The sequence below is a fragment of the Haliotis rufescens genome, unplaced genomic scaffold, assembly GCF_023055435.1.
Source record: "Haliotis rufescens isolate VD_foot unplaced genomic scaffold, xgHalRufe1.0.p SCAF_14, whole genome shotgun sequence".
NCBI classification, from domain to species: Eukaryota; Metazoa; Mollusca; class Gastropoda; order Lepetellida; family Haliotidae; genus Haliotis; species Haliotis rufescens.
In genome coordinates this window covers 19,087,874-19,104,479 of record NW_025963824.1, presented here as the reverse complement: position 1 = coordinate 19,104,479, position 16,606 = coordinate 19,087,874, and the positions used below count along the sequence as shown (strand labels likewise).

Here is a 16,606-nt window from a genome sequence, read left to right as displayed (position 1 = left end):
CACATACTACTTTCCCGGGGGGGCTCATTGATGCCGCACCAGAGCAGAAGCCAGAGAGCGATGGTGAGGGAGAGTCCATCTCCCACAATACCATGAACTAACTACCTATTTACGTAAGTACACAATCTTCAATACTCGCAGAGGTACAGCAAGCATCTGATGTCTGTATGATGTCTTGAACAACGATGTACAAGTTACAGTGTGACAACATTTCCATAATTTGTGCACATTTATTTTGATGTTCACTTCAGCACACACAGAAGAAAGAAGTGATGTATTCCCGCCTTGAACATGCGCAGTTGCATTGGCCTGAAGATTGGGTTTTCCTCAAAACTAATCAAAGGATATTTGGCCATGAAGTAGAATCTGTTGAAAGATGTTATGGTGCGATGACAGCCAAAGTAGGGAATTTATGGCTGTGATGTCATAGAGGTAGGGTATTCAGAGTAATCTTAGCAGTTGCAACTGTTTCAGCGCTAAGATCACTTTGTAGAACAGGGCCAAGGAAGATGCTTACTACTCAGTCTGGGAACAATAACTACAGTCACCTTGCCCTAGGACAGTGAATATCTTCTTCAGTTTGAGGCATAGCCTTAAGTTTCATTCACAAAGGGTAACAACTTACTACGTTATTAATGTTATTTTGAGGATATGGTCTTCAGAATGACCTACTACTATTATGTTAGTACTGAGTATGTCCTCAATAATACCTACAGGTTCAAAGGTGAAGAACTATATATGATACCCCTCCGCACATTAATTACACACTGCAGTTTAAAAAAGAAACTGTGTCAGCAACCAAGTGAAAGTATGAAGCAGATGTGAGGTGAGTGATGGGCAGAGTGACGGAGCCATGCCGAGAACATGAGGTGTACCTACCTGTTCTGCTGCGAGCTCAATGAGGGGAGGTAGGGTCTGAGGTGGGGGTGGAGGGAGTGGACAAGGTGGGTCTGCTGTGGAGGCTGGCATCGAAGCTGTGGGGGAGAGAGACGCATCCAATACAAACACAGCATTCATGTAGATGATCAGAGTAAATATCAACAGAGGTAAGATTTCGATACTTACTCATATTCAATTCATAAATCCACATAAACATAGAGTTATTGCAATAAAGAAATAATATTTTTACTTGCCTGTTGAGTGAGTGAGTGAGTGAGTGAGTGAGTGAGTGAGTGAGTGAGTATGATTTTACACTGCTTTTAGCAATATTCCTGCAATATCATGGCAGGGGAGACCAGAAAATGGGCTTCACACTGTCGTGTATTCACACATTTATACTCGGGTGTATGCCTGCTCGTGTGCATGCCAAACAGAACATGGAAGGAAGCCATCATAGTTTACTCAGACATCGCATCCGTACATGACGTCATCATATGATGTAACGAGATAATGTGTACTTGGATATTGCGGGAAACTGTATCACACAAGATGTAAACAACTATAAGGAGAATACACTACACACACATTCTACCCATGTGAGTAATCAAACTCTGATCCTTGGCAAAAGGAGCAAATGCTTAAACCATGAGAATGTTGAAGATATGTACTACCAGAACTAGTTTCTCAATAAATATTGAAAACTCTCAACATCAATGACATTACATGATGATAGATCTCTGTCAACCCAACAACCCTATCGCTAGGCTGACATCACAGGGCATTGTTTCTCGTGTAACTTAATTGCAACAACATTTCACAAATTATGTCGCAGTCTATTGTAACATGTTTGTATACACTGTATGGTATCACATTAATAGGTTTTAACATGTTTGCAGTTGTGGATATTATCAATTACCGGGTAGATTATTTTATGATGCAGATTGCATCAATATTTGCCTCTTTGCATATGACAGTAAAATATTCACAAGCTTGACCAAGTTCATGACATTGGGAATTCCCATTGTTCGATCGATTGAGACTGTAAAAGGTTATAAACAGCAAATAATGAACAAAATACTAAACTCACTCCCGAGTGTTGTGTTTACTTGCCCTTCATGTGTTTTTCTCTTGTGTTTACTTGCCACTCATGTGTTTTTCTCTTGTGTTTACTTGCCCTTCATGTGTTTTTCTCTTGTGTTTACTTGCCCTTCATATGTTTTTCTGTGTTGTGTTTACTTGCCCTTCATGTGTTTTTCTGTTGTGTTTACTTGCCCTTCATGTGTTTTTCTGTTGTGTTTACTTGCCACTCATGTGTTTTGTTATGTTGTGTTTACTTGCCCTTCATGTGTTTTTCTCTTGTGTTTACTTGCCCTTCATGTGTTTTTCTGTGTTGTGTTTACTTGCCCTTCATGTGTTTTCCTGTTGTGTTTACTTGTCACTCATGTGTTTTGCTGTTCTGTTTACTTGCCCTTCATGTGTTTTCCTGTTGTGTTTACTTGCCCTTCATGGGTTTTGCTGTGATGTATTTACTTGCCCTTCATGTGTTTTGCTATGATGTGTTTACTTGCCTCTCATGTGTTTTCCAATGATGTGTTTACTTGCCTCTCATGTGTTTTGCTATGATGTGTTTACTTGCCTCTCATGTGTTTTGCTATGATGTGTTTACTTGCCTCTCATGTGTTTTGCTGTTGTTTACTTGCCCTTCATGTGTTTTTCTCTTGTGTTTACTTGCCCTTCATGTGTTTTGCTGTGTTGTGTTTACTTGCTATTCATGTGTTTTGCTGTGTTGTGTTTACTTGCCCTTCATGTGTTTTGCTGTGTTGTGTTTACTTGCTATTCATGTGTTTTTCTCTTGTGTTGACTTGCCCTTCATGTGTTTTTCTCTTGTGTTGACTTGCCCTTCATGTGTTTGTTGTGTTGTGTTTACTTGCCCTTCATGTGTTTTTCTGTTGTGTTTACTTGCCCTTCATGTGTTTGCTGCGTTGTGTCTACGTGCCCTTCATGTGTTTTTCTCTTGTGTTTACTTGCCCTTCATGTGTTTTTCTGTTGTGTTTACTTGCCACTCATGTGTTTTGCTGTGTTGTGTTTACTTGCCCTTCATGTTTATTTGTGTTGTGTTTACTTGCCCCTCATGTATTTTGCTGTTGTTTACTTGCCCTTCATGTGTTTGGCTGTGTTGCGTTTACTTGCCCTTCATGTGTTTTTCTGTTGTGTTTACTTGCCCCTCATGTGTTTTCCTGTTGTTTACTTGCCATTCATGTGTTTCCTGTGTTGCGTTTACTTGCCTTTCATGTGTTTTGCTTTGTTGTGTTTACTTGCCCTTCATGTGTTTTGCTTTGTTGTGTTTACTTGCCCTTCATCTGTTTTGCAGTTGTGTTTACTTGCCCTTCATGTTTTTTGCTAAGTTGTGTTTACTTGCCATTCATGTGTTTCCTGTGTTGTGTTTACGTGCTCTTCATGTGTTTCCTGTGTTGTGTTTACTTGCTATTCATGTGTTTGTTGTGTTGTGTTTACTTGCTATTCATGTGTTTCCTGTGTTGTGTTTACTTGCCTTTCATGTGTTTCCTGTGTAGTGTTTACTTGCCCTTCATGTGTTTTGCTATGTTGTGTTTACTTGCCATTCATGTGTTTCCTGTGTTGTGTTTACGTGCTCTTCATGTGTTTTGCTATGTTGTGTTTACTTGCTTTTCATGTTTTTGTTGTGTTGTGTTTACTTGCCCTTCAGGTGTTTGTTGTGTATTTTTACTTGCCATTCATGTGTTTCCTGTGTTGTGTTTACTTGCTATTCATGTGTTTTGCTGTGTTGTGTTTACTTGCCATTCATGTGTTTTTCTGTTGTGTTTACTTGCCCTTCATGTGTTTTTCTGTTGTGTTTACTTGCCACTCATGTGTTTTGCTGTGTTGTGTTTACTTGCCCTTCATGTTTTGTTGTGTTGTGTTTACTTGCCCCTCATGTATTTTGCTGTTGTTTACTTGCCCTTCATGTGTTTTGCTGTGTTGCGTTTACTTGCCCTTCATGTGTTTTTCTGTTGTGTTTACTTGCCCCTCATGTGTTTTCCTGTTGTTTACTTGCCATTCATGTGTTTCCTGTGTTGCGTTTACTTGCCTTTCATGTGTTTTGCTTTGTTGTGTTTACTTGCCCTTCATGTGTTTTGCTTTGTTGTGTTTACTTGCCCTTCATCTGTTTTGCAGTTGTGTTTACTTGCCCTTCATGTTTTTTGCTAAGTTGTGTTTACTTGCCATTCATGTGTTTCCTGTGTTGTGTTTACGTGCTCTTCATGTGTTTCCTGTGTTGTGTTTACTTGCTATTCATGTGTTTTGCTGTGTTGTGTTTACTTGCTATTCATGTGTTTGTTGTGTTGTGTTTACTTGCTATTCATGTGTTTCCTGTGTTGTGTTTACTTGCTATTCATGTGTTTGTTGTGTTGTGTTTACTTGCTATTCATGTGTTTGTTGTGTTGTGTTTACTTGCTATTCATGTGTTTGTTGTGTTGTGTTTACTTGCCATTCATGTGTTTCCTGTCTTGTGTTTACTTGCCTTTCATGTGTTTTGCTATGTTGTGTGTACTTGCTATTCATGTGTTTCCTGTCTTGTGTTTACTTGCCTTTCATGTGTTTTGCTATGTTGTGTCTACTTGCTATTCATGTGTTTGTTGTGTTGTGTTTACTTGCCATTCATGTGTTTTGCTGTGTTGTGTTTACTTGCCATTCATGTGTTTCCTGTGTTGTGTTAACTTGCCCTTCATGTGTTTGTTGTGTTGTGTTTACTTGACATTCATGTGTTTGTTGTGTTGTGTTTACTTGCTATTCATGTGTTCCTGTGTTGTGTTTACTTACCTTTCATGTGTTTTGCTGTGTTGTGTTTACTTGCTATTCATGTGTTTTCTGTTTACTTGCCTTTCATGTGTTTTGCTGTGTTGTGTTTACTTGCCCATCATGTGTTTGTTGTGTTGTGTTTACTTGCTATTCATGTGTTTCCTGTTTGGTGTTTACTTGCCCTTCATGTGTTTTGCTGTGTTGTGTCTACTTGCCCTTCATGTGTTTGCTGTGTTGTGTTTACTTGCCCTTCATGTGTTTCCTGTTTTGTGTTTACTTGCCCTTCATGTGTTTGTTGTGTTGTGTTTACTTGCCTTTCATGTGTTTTGCTGTGTTGTGTTTACTTGCTATTCATGTGTTTCCTGTTTTGTGTTTACTTGCCTTTCATGTGTTTTGCTGTGTTGTGTTTACTTGCCCTTCATGTGTTTTGCTGTGTTGTGTCTACTTGCCCTTCATGTGTTTTGATGTGTTGTGTTTACTTGCCCTTCATGTGTTTGTTGTTTTGTGTTTACTTGCCCTTCATGTGTTTTGATGTGTTGTGTTTACTTGCTATTCATGTGTTTCCTGTGTTGTGTTTACTTGCCTTTCATGTGTTTTGCTGTGTTGTGTTTACTTGCCCTTCGGGTGTTTCCTGTTTTGTGTTTACTTGCCTTTCATGTGTTTTGCTGTGTTGTGTTTACTTGCCTTTCATGTGTTTTGCTGTGTTGTGTTTACTTGCTATTCATGTGTTTCCTGTTTTGTGTTTACTTGCCTTTCATGTGTTTTGCTGTGTTGTGTTTACTTGCCCATCATGTGTTTGTTGTGTTGTGTTTACTTGCTATTCATGTGTTTCCTGTTTTGTGTTTACTTGCCCTTCATGTGTTTTGCTGTGTTGTGTCTACTTGCCCTTCATGTGTTTGCTATGTTGAGTTTACTTGCCCTTCATATATTCTGTGGTTCTTCCCGAAGTCACCTGGTATAGAGGGATGCATGAACATGTAGAAGGATACCATGGGACTTTCACAACAAGAAAGATGTATGTGATTATTTCATCATATGTTTTGAGCATATGAACTAATTTTTATTATTGTGTGAATAAGCTGCATTTCCTATATTATCTAAAACTGTTAGTAGACAATGTTATATACACATTTACGATTGGTAAGTCTCTTTTTCTCCATTAAAAGTTTCCTTGTAAAGATGCATTACCTCTGCACCTGGTCCGGCACATAGACATGGTCCATGGGCAGCAGCTGAGACAGCTCTTGCAAAGTCCTCACAAAGCGGAGCTTGGATGTAAACTTGGAGCTGGAAACAACCACATGTCACTTTGGTCAAATACAATAGTATATGTTAAAACCCCAACACAATTCACTGCTAAAGATGAGGCTTAAACATTATAACCACCAGTATCTAGATATCTACCCTTGCTAGCTAGGCCTGACTTGGCGGAATAGTTGAGCTGTTAATAATTTAACAAAGCAGACTTGGGCCTGGGCGTTTGATCCTGGACAATATTTGCCAATAAGAACTACATGCCCTTGCAGATAAATTTGTCAGACATGTTCTTTGCTACAATGCATATAATATAACCAAGTCATGGAACAAAAATAGTCTTTGATCAGTTAAGTCATGAATACAGAAAAAGCATATCACACAAATATTAAGCTGCCATACACTTACTAATCACACAGACTGATGACTAATTAAAAGTATCAACTATGTTAGAACACTGCAAAGATAAGAAGATGACCATGTTTTGACATGCCGGCTTGTTGAGGTACAAATGGCTCCAATTATTCCAAAACAACTCCAGACAAACAATGACAACATACAAGACCTCAATAAGTTCAAGGAAAGCATACTAGAAACCAATATCCACCTTTTCTGGATATGATTAAATGTATGCACTGAACAGTTTGTTGCTGTCTTGGTTTTTTTTTAATACCTGATGAAAGGTTTTGTCATCATGACAACTGTTTTCAGCCACAGTGTAGGATGAACTAGGAGCAAGGCCTTGAGGTTCTTCCTTAACCTGTGGACAAAGGGAGAATACAAACAGATGGCTGTGCATCTAACTCATAGACAAACACGCACACTGACTTGACTTATACCCATCTTCCTCACTATTCACCCCAAAATCAGGCTTTCATATATATCATACAATGTGTGTGTGTCCTCTGTGAGTGAATGGCACAGATGGAGTTGTGTGTCATCTGTGAGTGAATGGCACAGATGGAGGTGTGTGTCCTCTGTGAGTGAATGGCACAGATGGAGGTGTGTATCCTCTGTGAGTGAATGGCACAGATGGAGTTGTGTGTCCTCTGTGAGTGAATGGCACAGATGGAGTTGTATGTCATCTGTGAGTGAATGGCACAGATGGAGGTGTGTGTCCTCTGTGAGTGAATGGCACAGATGGAGGTGTGTGTCCTCTGTGAGTGAATGGCACAGATGGAGGTGTGTATCCTCTGTGAGTGAATGGCACAGATGGAGTTGTGTGTCCTCTGTGAGTGAATGGCACAGATGGAGGTGTGTATCCTCTGTGAGTGAATGGCACAGATGGAGTTGTGTGTCCTCTGTGAGTGAATGGCACAGATGGAGATATGTGTCCTCTGTGAGTGAATGAAACAGATGGAGGTGTGTGTCCTCTGTGAGGGAATGGCACAGATGGAGGTATGTGTCCTCTGTTAGTGAATGGCACAGATGGAGGTATGTGTCCTCTGTGAGTGAATGGCACAGATGGAGGTGTGTGTCCTCTCTGAGTGAATGGCACAGATCGAGGTGTGTGTCCTCTGTGAGGGAAAGGCACAGATGGAGTTGTGTGTCCTTTGTGTGTTAATGGCACAGATGGAGATATGTGTCCTCTGTGAGTGAATGGCACAGATGGAGGTGTGTGTCCTCTGTGAGGGAATGGCACAGATGGAGGTATGTGTCCTCTGTTAGTGAATGGCACAGATGGAGGTGTGTGTCCTCTGTTAGTGAATGGCACAGATGGAGGTATGTGTCCTCTGTGAGTGAATGGCACAGATGGAGGTATGTGTCCTCTGTGAGTGAATGGCACAGATGGAGGTATGTGTCCTCTGTGAGGGAATGGCACAGATGGAGGTATGTGTCCTCTGTTAGTGAATGGCACAGATGGAGGTGTGTGTCCTCTGTGAGTGAATGGCACAGATGGAGTTGTGTGTCCTCTGTGAGTGAATGGCACAGATAGAGGTATGTGTCCTCTGTGAGTGAATGGCATAGATGGAGGTATGTGTCCTCTGTGAGGGAATGGCACAGATGGAGGTGTGTGTCCTCTGTGAGTGAGTATGGTAAACTACTCCAGTGGCACACGGATGGACGAGATAGTTGACAACAGTACCTTCTGTCAATCATCTGGTAACATTTCTTGAGCCAAGAGAGGCTGGGCATCTGCCTGCGTGGCGTGGCTCCGTGAAAGTACACTATCATGTAGTCCTCCGCAACAAGCTGCTCAAGAGTGTGCACCACGTAGCTGAAACATACAATACAAAGACACAACACATATGAGTTATACATATGGACAAATGTCACTGCCTCTTCTCCTGTCTCCTGTCACCTGTCACACTGGGTACCACTTTGACTGCCATACAAGGCATGGGGGCAGAGGGTGGGGTCAATCTCTCTGAAGGACTTGAAGCGTGTATTACAATGAAGTATTCTCATGTGACTCAAAACGTAAGTGATAGCTCAGTGACTCACTGAAGCGGAGCTTTTGAAAGCTATTCAGGAACTCTATGCTTAACTGTGAGAACACTTCGTGATGCTCCTTCGTGATGCACGTGATCTTTATTCCCCGAGTGTTTCGCATGTGCACCTCGCACTTTGCCGACTCGGGTTATGAAATGTATGTCCTGGGGCAAGTAAACCATTCATGTTTGGATAAACTCAAGCAAATTTATCAAATTGCGTTACATTACTTGCCCATGTTGAGCATGCATAGCCCTGAAGAAGGTTCTCATCTGTTTGATTTGTTTAAATCACAAATATGCACAAATACTACAATCCATACTGTACAAAAGGCGCATAAAACATATACTTCACAGTACATAAACAGATAAACAATAAGTCCTGATGTAAGTAAATATTTAGTTGTTAATTTCATATAATTTCTTCCATGTCGTTGTGGCAGAAGGCTACATTCATTCGCCTTAGTTGCTGACTTCACAGGGTTTTAATCCCGCTGGCAACGTTTTTCATGAAATTGTTCTATCATCAAGGGAAATGATTGGAAAAAGGAGAAGTTCCATGATCGCCAACTGGCAACCCATGCTTGCTGTAAGAGGCAACTAACAGGATCAGGTGGTCAGGCTCGTCGAATGGGATGATGCATGTCATCATATCCCAATTGCATAGATAGATACTCATGATGTCAATCACTTGATTGTCTGGTCCAGACTCGATTATTTACAGACCCCATGATTCAGCTGCAATATTGATCATGAGGATCTGCAACATCGGACAATAAATAAAAGTTTCTTTTTCACTTAAGGTTTCATTAAACACTTATTTACATATTTGCATTACCCCCTGGATGCCACAGGAACAAATATGTCCCTCCTGTTCTACTCTTACTTTGAAGTTGGATACAATTCAAAATACATGCTGCACACAAAGACTCTTTGAGGTTTTCAATTCTGTAATATCATCCCTCCCATTTTAGGCAAAGCAAAATTACTGTAAATGACCTCTGAAAATTAGGAACGGCGTAAATGTCACCCCTTTTCACATATTGCTAAATCACGGTGTAATATAGTGTATGTTTTGAAATAAAAATATTTGATATTTACTCAAAGAACAGAATTTCAAAAATACCATATCGGTGATCTTCGGTAAATGTTTTTTTCTTTAATCAAATCACCAATGATCAAAGTGAAATGTTGTTGATAACTCTACACAATCGTTGAAGTAACTTTCTGCCATATTGGACAGTGTTTACAAAATGCGTTCAAGTATACCGGTTATGAGACGCCTATTACATCAGATATTTTTAAAACTCAGCTGCAATACATAGATCCCTAAATTGCTCATACATTTTAGAATAAAATGACAAATGGTCTTTGCGACCAATACAAAGTGTCCACATGAACTCAAGCAAAATATATTCGGTGTGAAAACGCACGCTATGCAAGGAAAACCGCACTTGTGTGAAATGTAAACAAAGCAAAATTCAGACATTACACTGTTTAGCATTTTCTCGTATTTTGAGAGATACATGCAGGGGAGGTGTATCATAGCAAGAATTAGGGAATTAGAAAAAAGATACATTACAACAATTTGGTTATTCAACAGAAATTGTCAAAGTTTCTGTCCTGCGTGATTGTACGACTGAGGCAAAATCACCTATGACAATGATTTTTATCTTCATTTCTGACTAGTTCTCTTGGTTACAATGAAAAACATAACACCAAATAACAATATGCTGATTGTTAGAATGTTTCTGACTACTAACATGGCACATTTATGTATGTATGATCCCTGAATCAACAAAAGTCCACACGTACAATCCCACAAATACTGATGTGAGTGGACACACCAGTTTGTAAGATTCGATCACTGGTTGTGATGTCATACATCAATATATATAAGTGGTACATATTTGGTAACTTCTTTGGGGTGAAGGTTGGGTGAAAAATAGAAAGTAATTTCTGATGTTAAATTAATAAAAGTAACTCTTGTTGTTTAACAATGAGTTTGTTTTTAACACGATTTTAACTTGCATGGTTCAAAGTGATCATACTCTAGTAAACCATCACAATGTGAAATTCATTTCTAAGAAAGATGACGCTGCACTCACTAGAAAAGGTTATCCATGACATAGTTGTAATCCTTGCGGCGGCGATCAGGGAGGTAGCAACCAGAAAACAGGATTATTGCATTCAGACCATCACCATAGTAACCTGCAAGTACATGAACATACATAACAGTTTGGGCAACACATATAGCCATCAGGACTCTGCCTCTGCTCCCTGTGGGCATGTAGTGTAGCCATCAGCTGGTCAGCTGCAACTCCCATGTAATGGACACACTTGGCTGACAATGTTATTTGGCTTGTGTACGCACAAAATCTCTATTAAGTTTGTACGCACAAAATCTCTATTAAGTTCAGAATATGTGTCGTGAAATGTTTTCCAGATACAAATCTAATAGCAGTTTCCACTGTCATGGAAGAGATCATTATCCATGATGAAAAGGCTGAACATCAAACTTCACCAACTGTACTGGGATCCCTGTTCCCTGCTCCCTGTTCCAATAAGCACCCTCTGACCAACTTCTAGACCAGTATGTAAGTAGCCCTAAGACTGAAAATGTATGTGACAATTGTCTTGTTTTCAGATTGTGTTACTTAAAACAGCAGAAATGGTACATAACTGCCCAGTAACTTTTGGTTTCATCGACGTTTAAACTGAGTTTGTTCACTACCACTTGATCTCTAAAAAGAAACTTGTGCTGTAGGGTCTTAATACATTTTACCTCTTGTCAACTGTTTAAGCACCCAGGGCGCTTTTACAGCAAATATGGTAGCCTTTTCTAAAACCAAATTTTTGTTTGAATTTAATGTATGTCAACATATCATACTGAAACCAATATCGGAATAGTTAGAGTCATGGTAAAGTGACCTCAGAGATCCTGTACAGATTTGATTTTGCCTGGCTCACAATCTCACCAGTGGTTATGTAAGACATAAAGACTTACAACTTGATGTGCCTGCTACCAGACTGCTTGCACTATATGACATAAAGACTTACAACTTGATGTGCCTGCCACCAGACTGCTTGCACTATATGACATAAAGACTAACAACTTGATGTGCCTGCTACCAGACTGCTTGCACTATATGACATAAAGACTTACAACTTGATGTGCCTGCTACCAGACTGCTTGCACTATATGACATAAAGACTTACAACTTGATGTGCCTGCCACCACACTGCTTGCAATATATGACATAAAGACTTACAACTTGATGTGCCTGCTACCAGACTGCTTGCACTATATGACATAAAGACTAACAACTTGATGTGCCTGCCACCAGACTGCTTGCACTATATGACATAAAGACTAACAACTTGATGTCTCTGCTACCAGACTGCTTGCACTATATGACATAAATACTAACAACTTGATGTGCCTGCTACCAGACTGCTTGCACTATATGACATAAAGACTAACAACTTGATGTGCCTGCTACCAGACTGCTTGCACTATATGACATAAAGACTAACAACTTGATGTGCCTGCCACAAGACTGCTTGCACTATATGACATAAAGACTTACAACTTGATGTGCCTGCTACCAGACTGCTTGCACTATATGACATAAATACTAACAACTTGATGTGCCTGCTACCAGACTGCTTGCACTATATGACATAAATACTAACAACTTGATGTGCCTGCTACCAGACTGCTTGCACTATATGACATAAAGACTAACAACTTGATGTGCCTGCTACCAGACTGCTTGCACTATATGACATAAATACTAACAACTTGATGTGCCTGCTACCAGACTGCTTGCACTATATGACATAAAGACTTACAACTTGATGTGCCTGCTACCAGACTGCTTGCACTATATGACATAAAGACTTACAACTTGATGTGCCTGCTACCAGACTGCTTGCACTATATGACATAAAGACTTACAACTTGATGTGCCTGCTACCAGACTGCTTGCACTATATGACATAAATACTAACAACTTGATGCGCCTGCTACCAGACTGCTTGCACTATATGACATAAAGACTAACAACTTGATGTTCCTGCCACCAGACTGCTTGCACTATATGACATAAAGACTAACAACTTGATGTGCCTGCTACCAGACTGCTTGCACTATATGACATAAATACTAACAACTTGATGTGCCTGCTACCAGACTGCTTGCACTATATGACATAAATACTAACAACTTGATGTGCCTGCCACCAGACTGCTTGCACTATATGACATAAAGACTAACAACTTGATGTGCCTGCTACCAGACTGCTTGCACTATATGACATAAATACTTACAACTTGATGTGCCTGCTACCAGACTGCTTGCACTATATGACATAAAGACTAACAACTTGATGTGCCTGCTACCAGACTGCTTGCACTATATGACATAAAGACTAACAACTTGATGTGCCTGCTACCAGACTGCTTGCACTATATGACATAAATACTAACAACTTGATGTGCCTGCTACCAGACTGCTTGCACTATATGACATAAAGACTTACAACTTGATGTGCCTGCCACCAGACTGCTTGCACTATATGACATAAAGACTTACAACTTGATGTGCCTGCTACCAGACTGCTTGCACTATATGACATAAATACTAACAACTTGATGTGCCTGCTACCACACTGCTTGCACTATATGACATAAATACTAACAACTTGATGTGCCTGCTACCAGACTGCTTGCACTATATGACATAAATACTAACAACTTGATGTGCCTGCTACCAGACTGCTTGCACTATATGACATAAAGACTTACAACTTGATGTGCCTGCTACCAGACTGCTTGCACTATATGACATAAAGACTTACAACTTGATGTGCCTGCTACCAGACTGCTTGCACTATATGACATAAATACTAACAACTTGATCTGCCTGCTACCAGACTGCTTGCACTATATGACATAAAGACTAACAACTTGATGCCTGATCTGCTACCAGACTGCTTGCACTATATGACATAAATACTAACAACTTGATGTGCCTGCCACCAGACTGCTTGCACTATATGACATAAAGACTAACAACTTGATGAGCCTGCTACTAGACTGCTTGCACTATATGACATAAAGACTTACAACTTGATGTGCCTGCTACCAGACTGCTTGCACTATATGACATAAATACTAACAACTTGATGTGCCTGCTACCAGACTGCTTGCACTATATGACATAAAGACTTACAACTTGATGTGCCTGCTACCAGACTGCTTGCACTATATGACATAAAGACTTACAACTTGATGTGCCTGCTACCAGACTGCTTGCACTATATGACATAAAGACTTACAACTTGATGTGCCTGCTACCAGACTGCTTGCACTATATGACATAAAGACTTACAACTTGATGTGCCTGCTACCAGACTGCTTGCACTATATGACATAAATACTAACAACTTGATGTGCCTGCTACCAGACTGCTTGCACTATATGACATAAAGACTTACAACTTGATGCGCCTGCTACCAGACTGCTTGCACTATATGACATAAATACTTACAACTTGATGCCTGATCTGCTACCAGACTGCTTGCACTTTATGACATAAAGACTTACAACTTGATGCGCCTGCTACCAGACTGCTTGCACTATATGACATAAAGACTAACAACTTGATGTGCCTGCCACCAGACTGCTTGCACTATATGACATAAATACAAACAACTTGATGTTCCTGCCACAAGACTGCTTGCACTATATGACATAAAGACTTACAACTTGATGTGCTTGCTACCAGACTGCTTGTACTATATGACATAAAGACTTACAACTTGATGTGCCTGCTACGAGACTGCTTGCACTATATGACATAAAGACTTACAACTTGATGTGCCTGCTACCAGACTGCTTGCACTATATGACATAAAGACTAACAACTTGACGAGCCTGCCACCAGACTGCTTGCACTATATGACATAAAGACTTACAACTTGATGTGCCTGCTACCAGAATTCTTGTACTATATGACATAAAGACTTACAACTTGATGTGCCTGCTACCAGACTGCTTGCACTATATGACATAAAGACTTACAACTTGATGTGCCTGCTACCAGACTGCTTGCACTATATGACATAAAGACTTACAACTTGATGTGCCTGCTACCAGACTGCTTGCACTATATGACATAAATACTAACAACTTGATGTGCCTGCTACCAGACTGCTTGCACTATATGACATAAAGACTAACAACGTGATGCCTGATCTGCTACCAGACTGCTTGCACTATATGACATAAATACTAACAACTTGATGTGCCTGCCACCAGACTGCTTGCACTATATGACATAAAGACTAACAACTTGATGAGCCTGCTACCAGACTGCTTGCACTATATGACATAAAGACTTACAACTTGATGTGCCTGCTACCAGACTGCTTGCACTATATGACATAAAGACTTACAACTTGATGTGCCTGCCACCACACTGCTTGCAATATATGACATAAAGACTTACAACTTGATGTGCCTGCTACCAGACTGCTTGCACTATATGACATAAAGACTAACAACTTGATGTGCCTGCCACCAGACTGCTTGCACTATATGACATAAAGACTAACAACTTGATGTCTCTGCTACCAGACTGCTTGCACTATATGACATAAATACTAACAACTTGATGTGCCTGCTACCAGACTGCTTGCACTATATGACATAAAGACTAACAACTTGATGTGCCTGCTACCAGACTGCTTGCACTATATGACATAAAGACTAACAACTTGATGTGCCTGCCACCAGACTGCTTGCACTATATGACATAAAGACTTACAACTTGATGTGCCTGCTACCAGACTGCTTGCACTATATGACATAAATACTAACAACTTGATGTGCCTGCTACCAGACTGCTTGCACTATATGACATAAATACTAACAACTTGATGTGCCTGCTACCAGACTGCTTGCACTATATGACATAAATACTTACAACTTGATGTGCCTGCTACCAGACTGCTTGCACTATATGACATAAAGACTAACAACTTGATGTGCCTGCCACCAGACTGCTTGCACTATATGACATAAATACTAACAACTTGATGTGCCTGCTACCAGACTGCTTGCACTATATGACATAAAGACTTACAACTTGATGTGCCTGCTACCAGACTGCTTGCACTATATGACATAAAGACTTACAACTTGATGTGCCTGCTACCAGACTGCTTGCACTATATGACATAAAGACTTACAACTTGATGTGCCTGCTACCAGACTGCTTGCACTATATGACATAAATACTAACAACTTGATGCGCCTGCTACCAGACTGCTTGCACTATATGACATAAAGACTAACAACTTGATGTTCCTGCCACCAGACTGCTTGCACTATATGACATAAAGACTAACAACTTGATGTGCCTGCTACCAGACTGCTTGCACTATATGACATAAATACTAACAACTTGATGTGCCTGCTACCAGACTGCTTGCACTATATGACATAAATACTAACAACTTGATGTGCCTGCCACCAGACTGCTTGCACTATATGACATAAAGACTAACAACTTGATGTGCCTGCTACCAGACTGCTTGCACTATATGACATAAATACTTACAACTTGATGTGCCTGCTACCAGACTGCTTGCACTATATGACATAAAGACTAACAACTTGATGTGCCTGCTACCAGACTGCTTGCACTATATGACATAAAGACTAACAACTTGATGTGCCTGCTACCAGACTGCTTGCACTATATGACATAAATACTAACAACTTGATGTGCCTGCTACCAGACTGCTTGCACTATATGACATAAAGACTTACAACTTGATGTGCCTGCCACCAGACTGCTTGCACTATATGACATAAAGACTTACAACTTGATGTGCCTGCTACCAGACTGCTTGCACTATATGACATAAATACTAACAACTTGATGTGCCTGCTACCACACTGCTTGCACTATATGACATAAATACTAACAACTTGATGTGCCTGCTACCAGACTGCTTGCACTATATGACATAAATACTAACAACTTGATGTGCCTGCTACCAGACTGCTTGCACTATATGACATAAAGACTTACAACTTGATGTGCCTGCTACCAGACTGCTTGCACTATATGACATAAAGACTTACAACTTGATGTGCCTGCTACCAGACTGCTTGCACTATATGACATAAATACTAACAACTTGATGTGCCTG

The 16,606-nt window shown here is 40.2% G+C and overlaps 1 protein-coding gene across 4 annotated transcripts in view; it reads right to left on the bottom strand.

Annotated features, from left to right (window-relative positions):
• LOC124123071 (protein prune homolog 2-like) overlaps positions 1 to 16,606 on the bottom strand; it is a 192,418-nt gene that overhangs the window by 15,220 nt on the left and 160,592 nt on the right. For 3 of the 4 annotated variants that reach the window (XM_048395102.1, XM_048395106.1, XM_048395105.1), the window contains 4 exons: positions 10,490 to 10,592; positions 8,036 to 8,167; positions 6,623 to 6,709; positions 5,884 to 5,982 (listed from right to left, as the gene is read on the bottom strand). In XM_048395102.1, the coding sequence (XP_048251059.1) occupies positions 5,884 to 5,982; positions 6,623 to 6,709; positions 8,036 to 8,167; positions 10,490 to 10,592 (421 nt within the window). Of the gene's footprint in view, positions 1 to 879; positions 975 to 5,883; positions 5,983 to 6,622; positions 6,710 to 8,035; positions 8,168 to 10,489; positions 10,593 to 16,606 lie in introns of all 4 variants that reach the window. The other variant, XM_048395103.1, reaches the window with a different exon arrangement.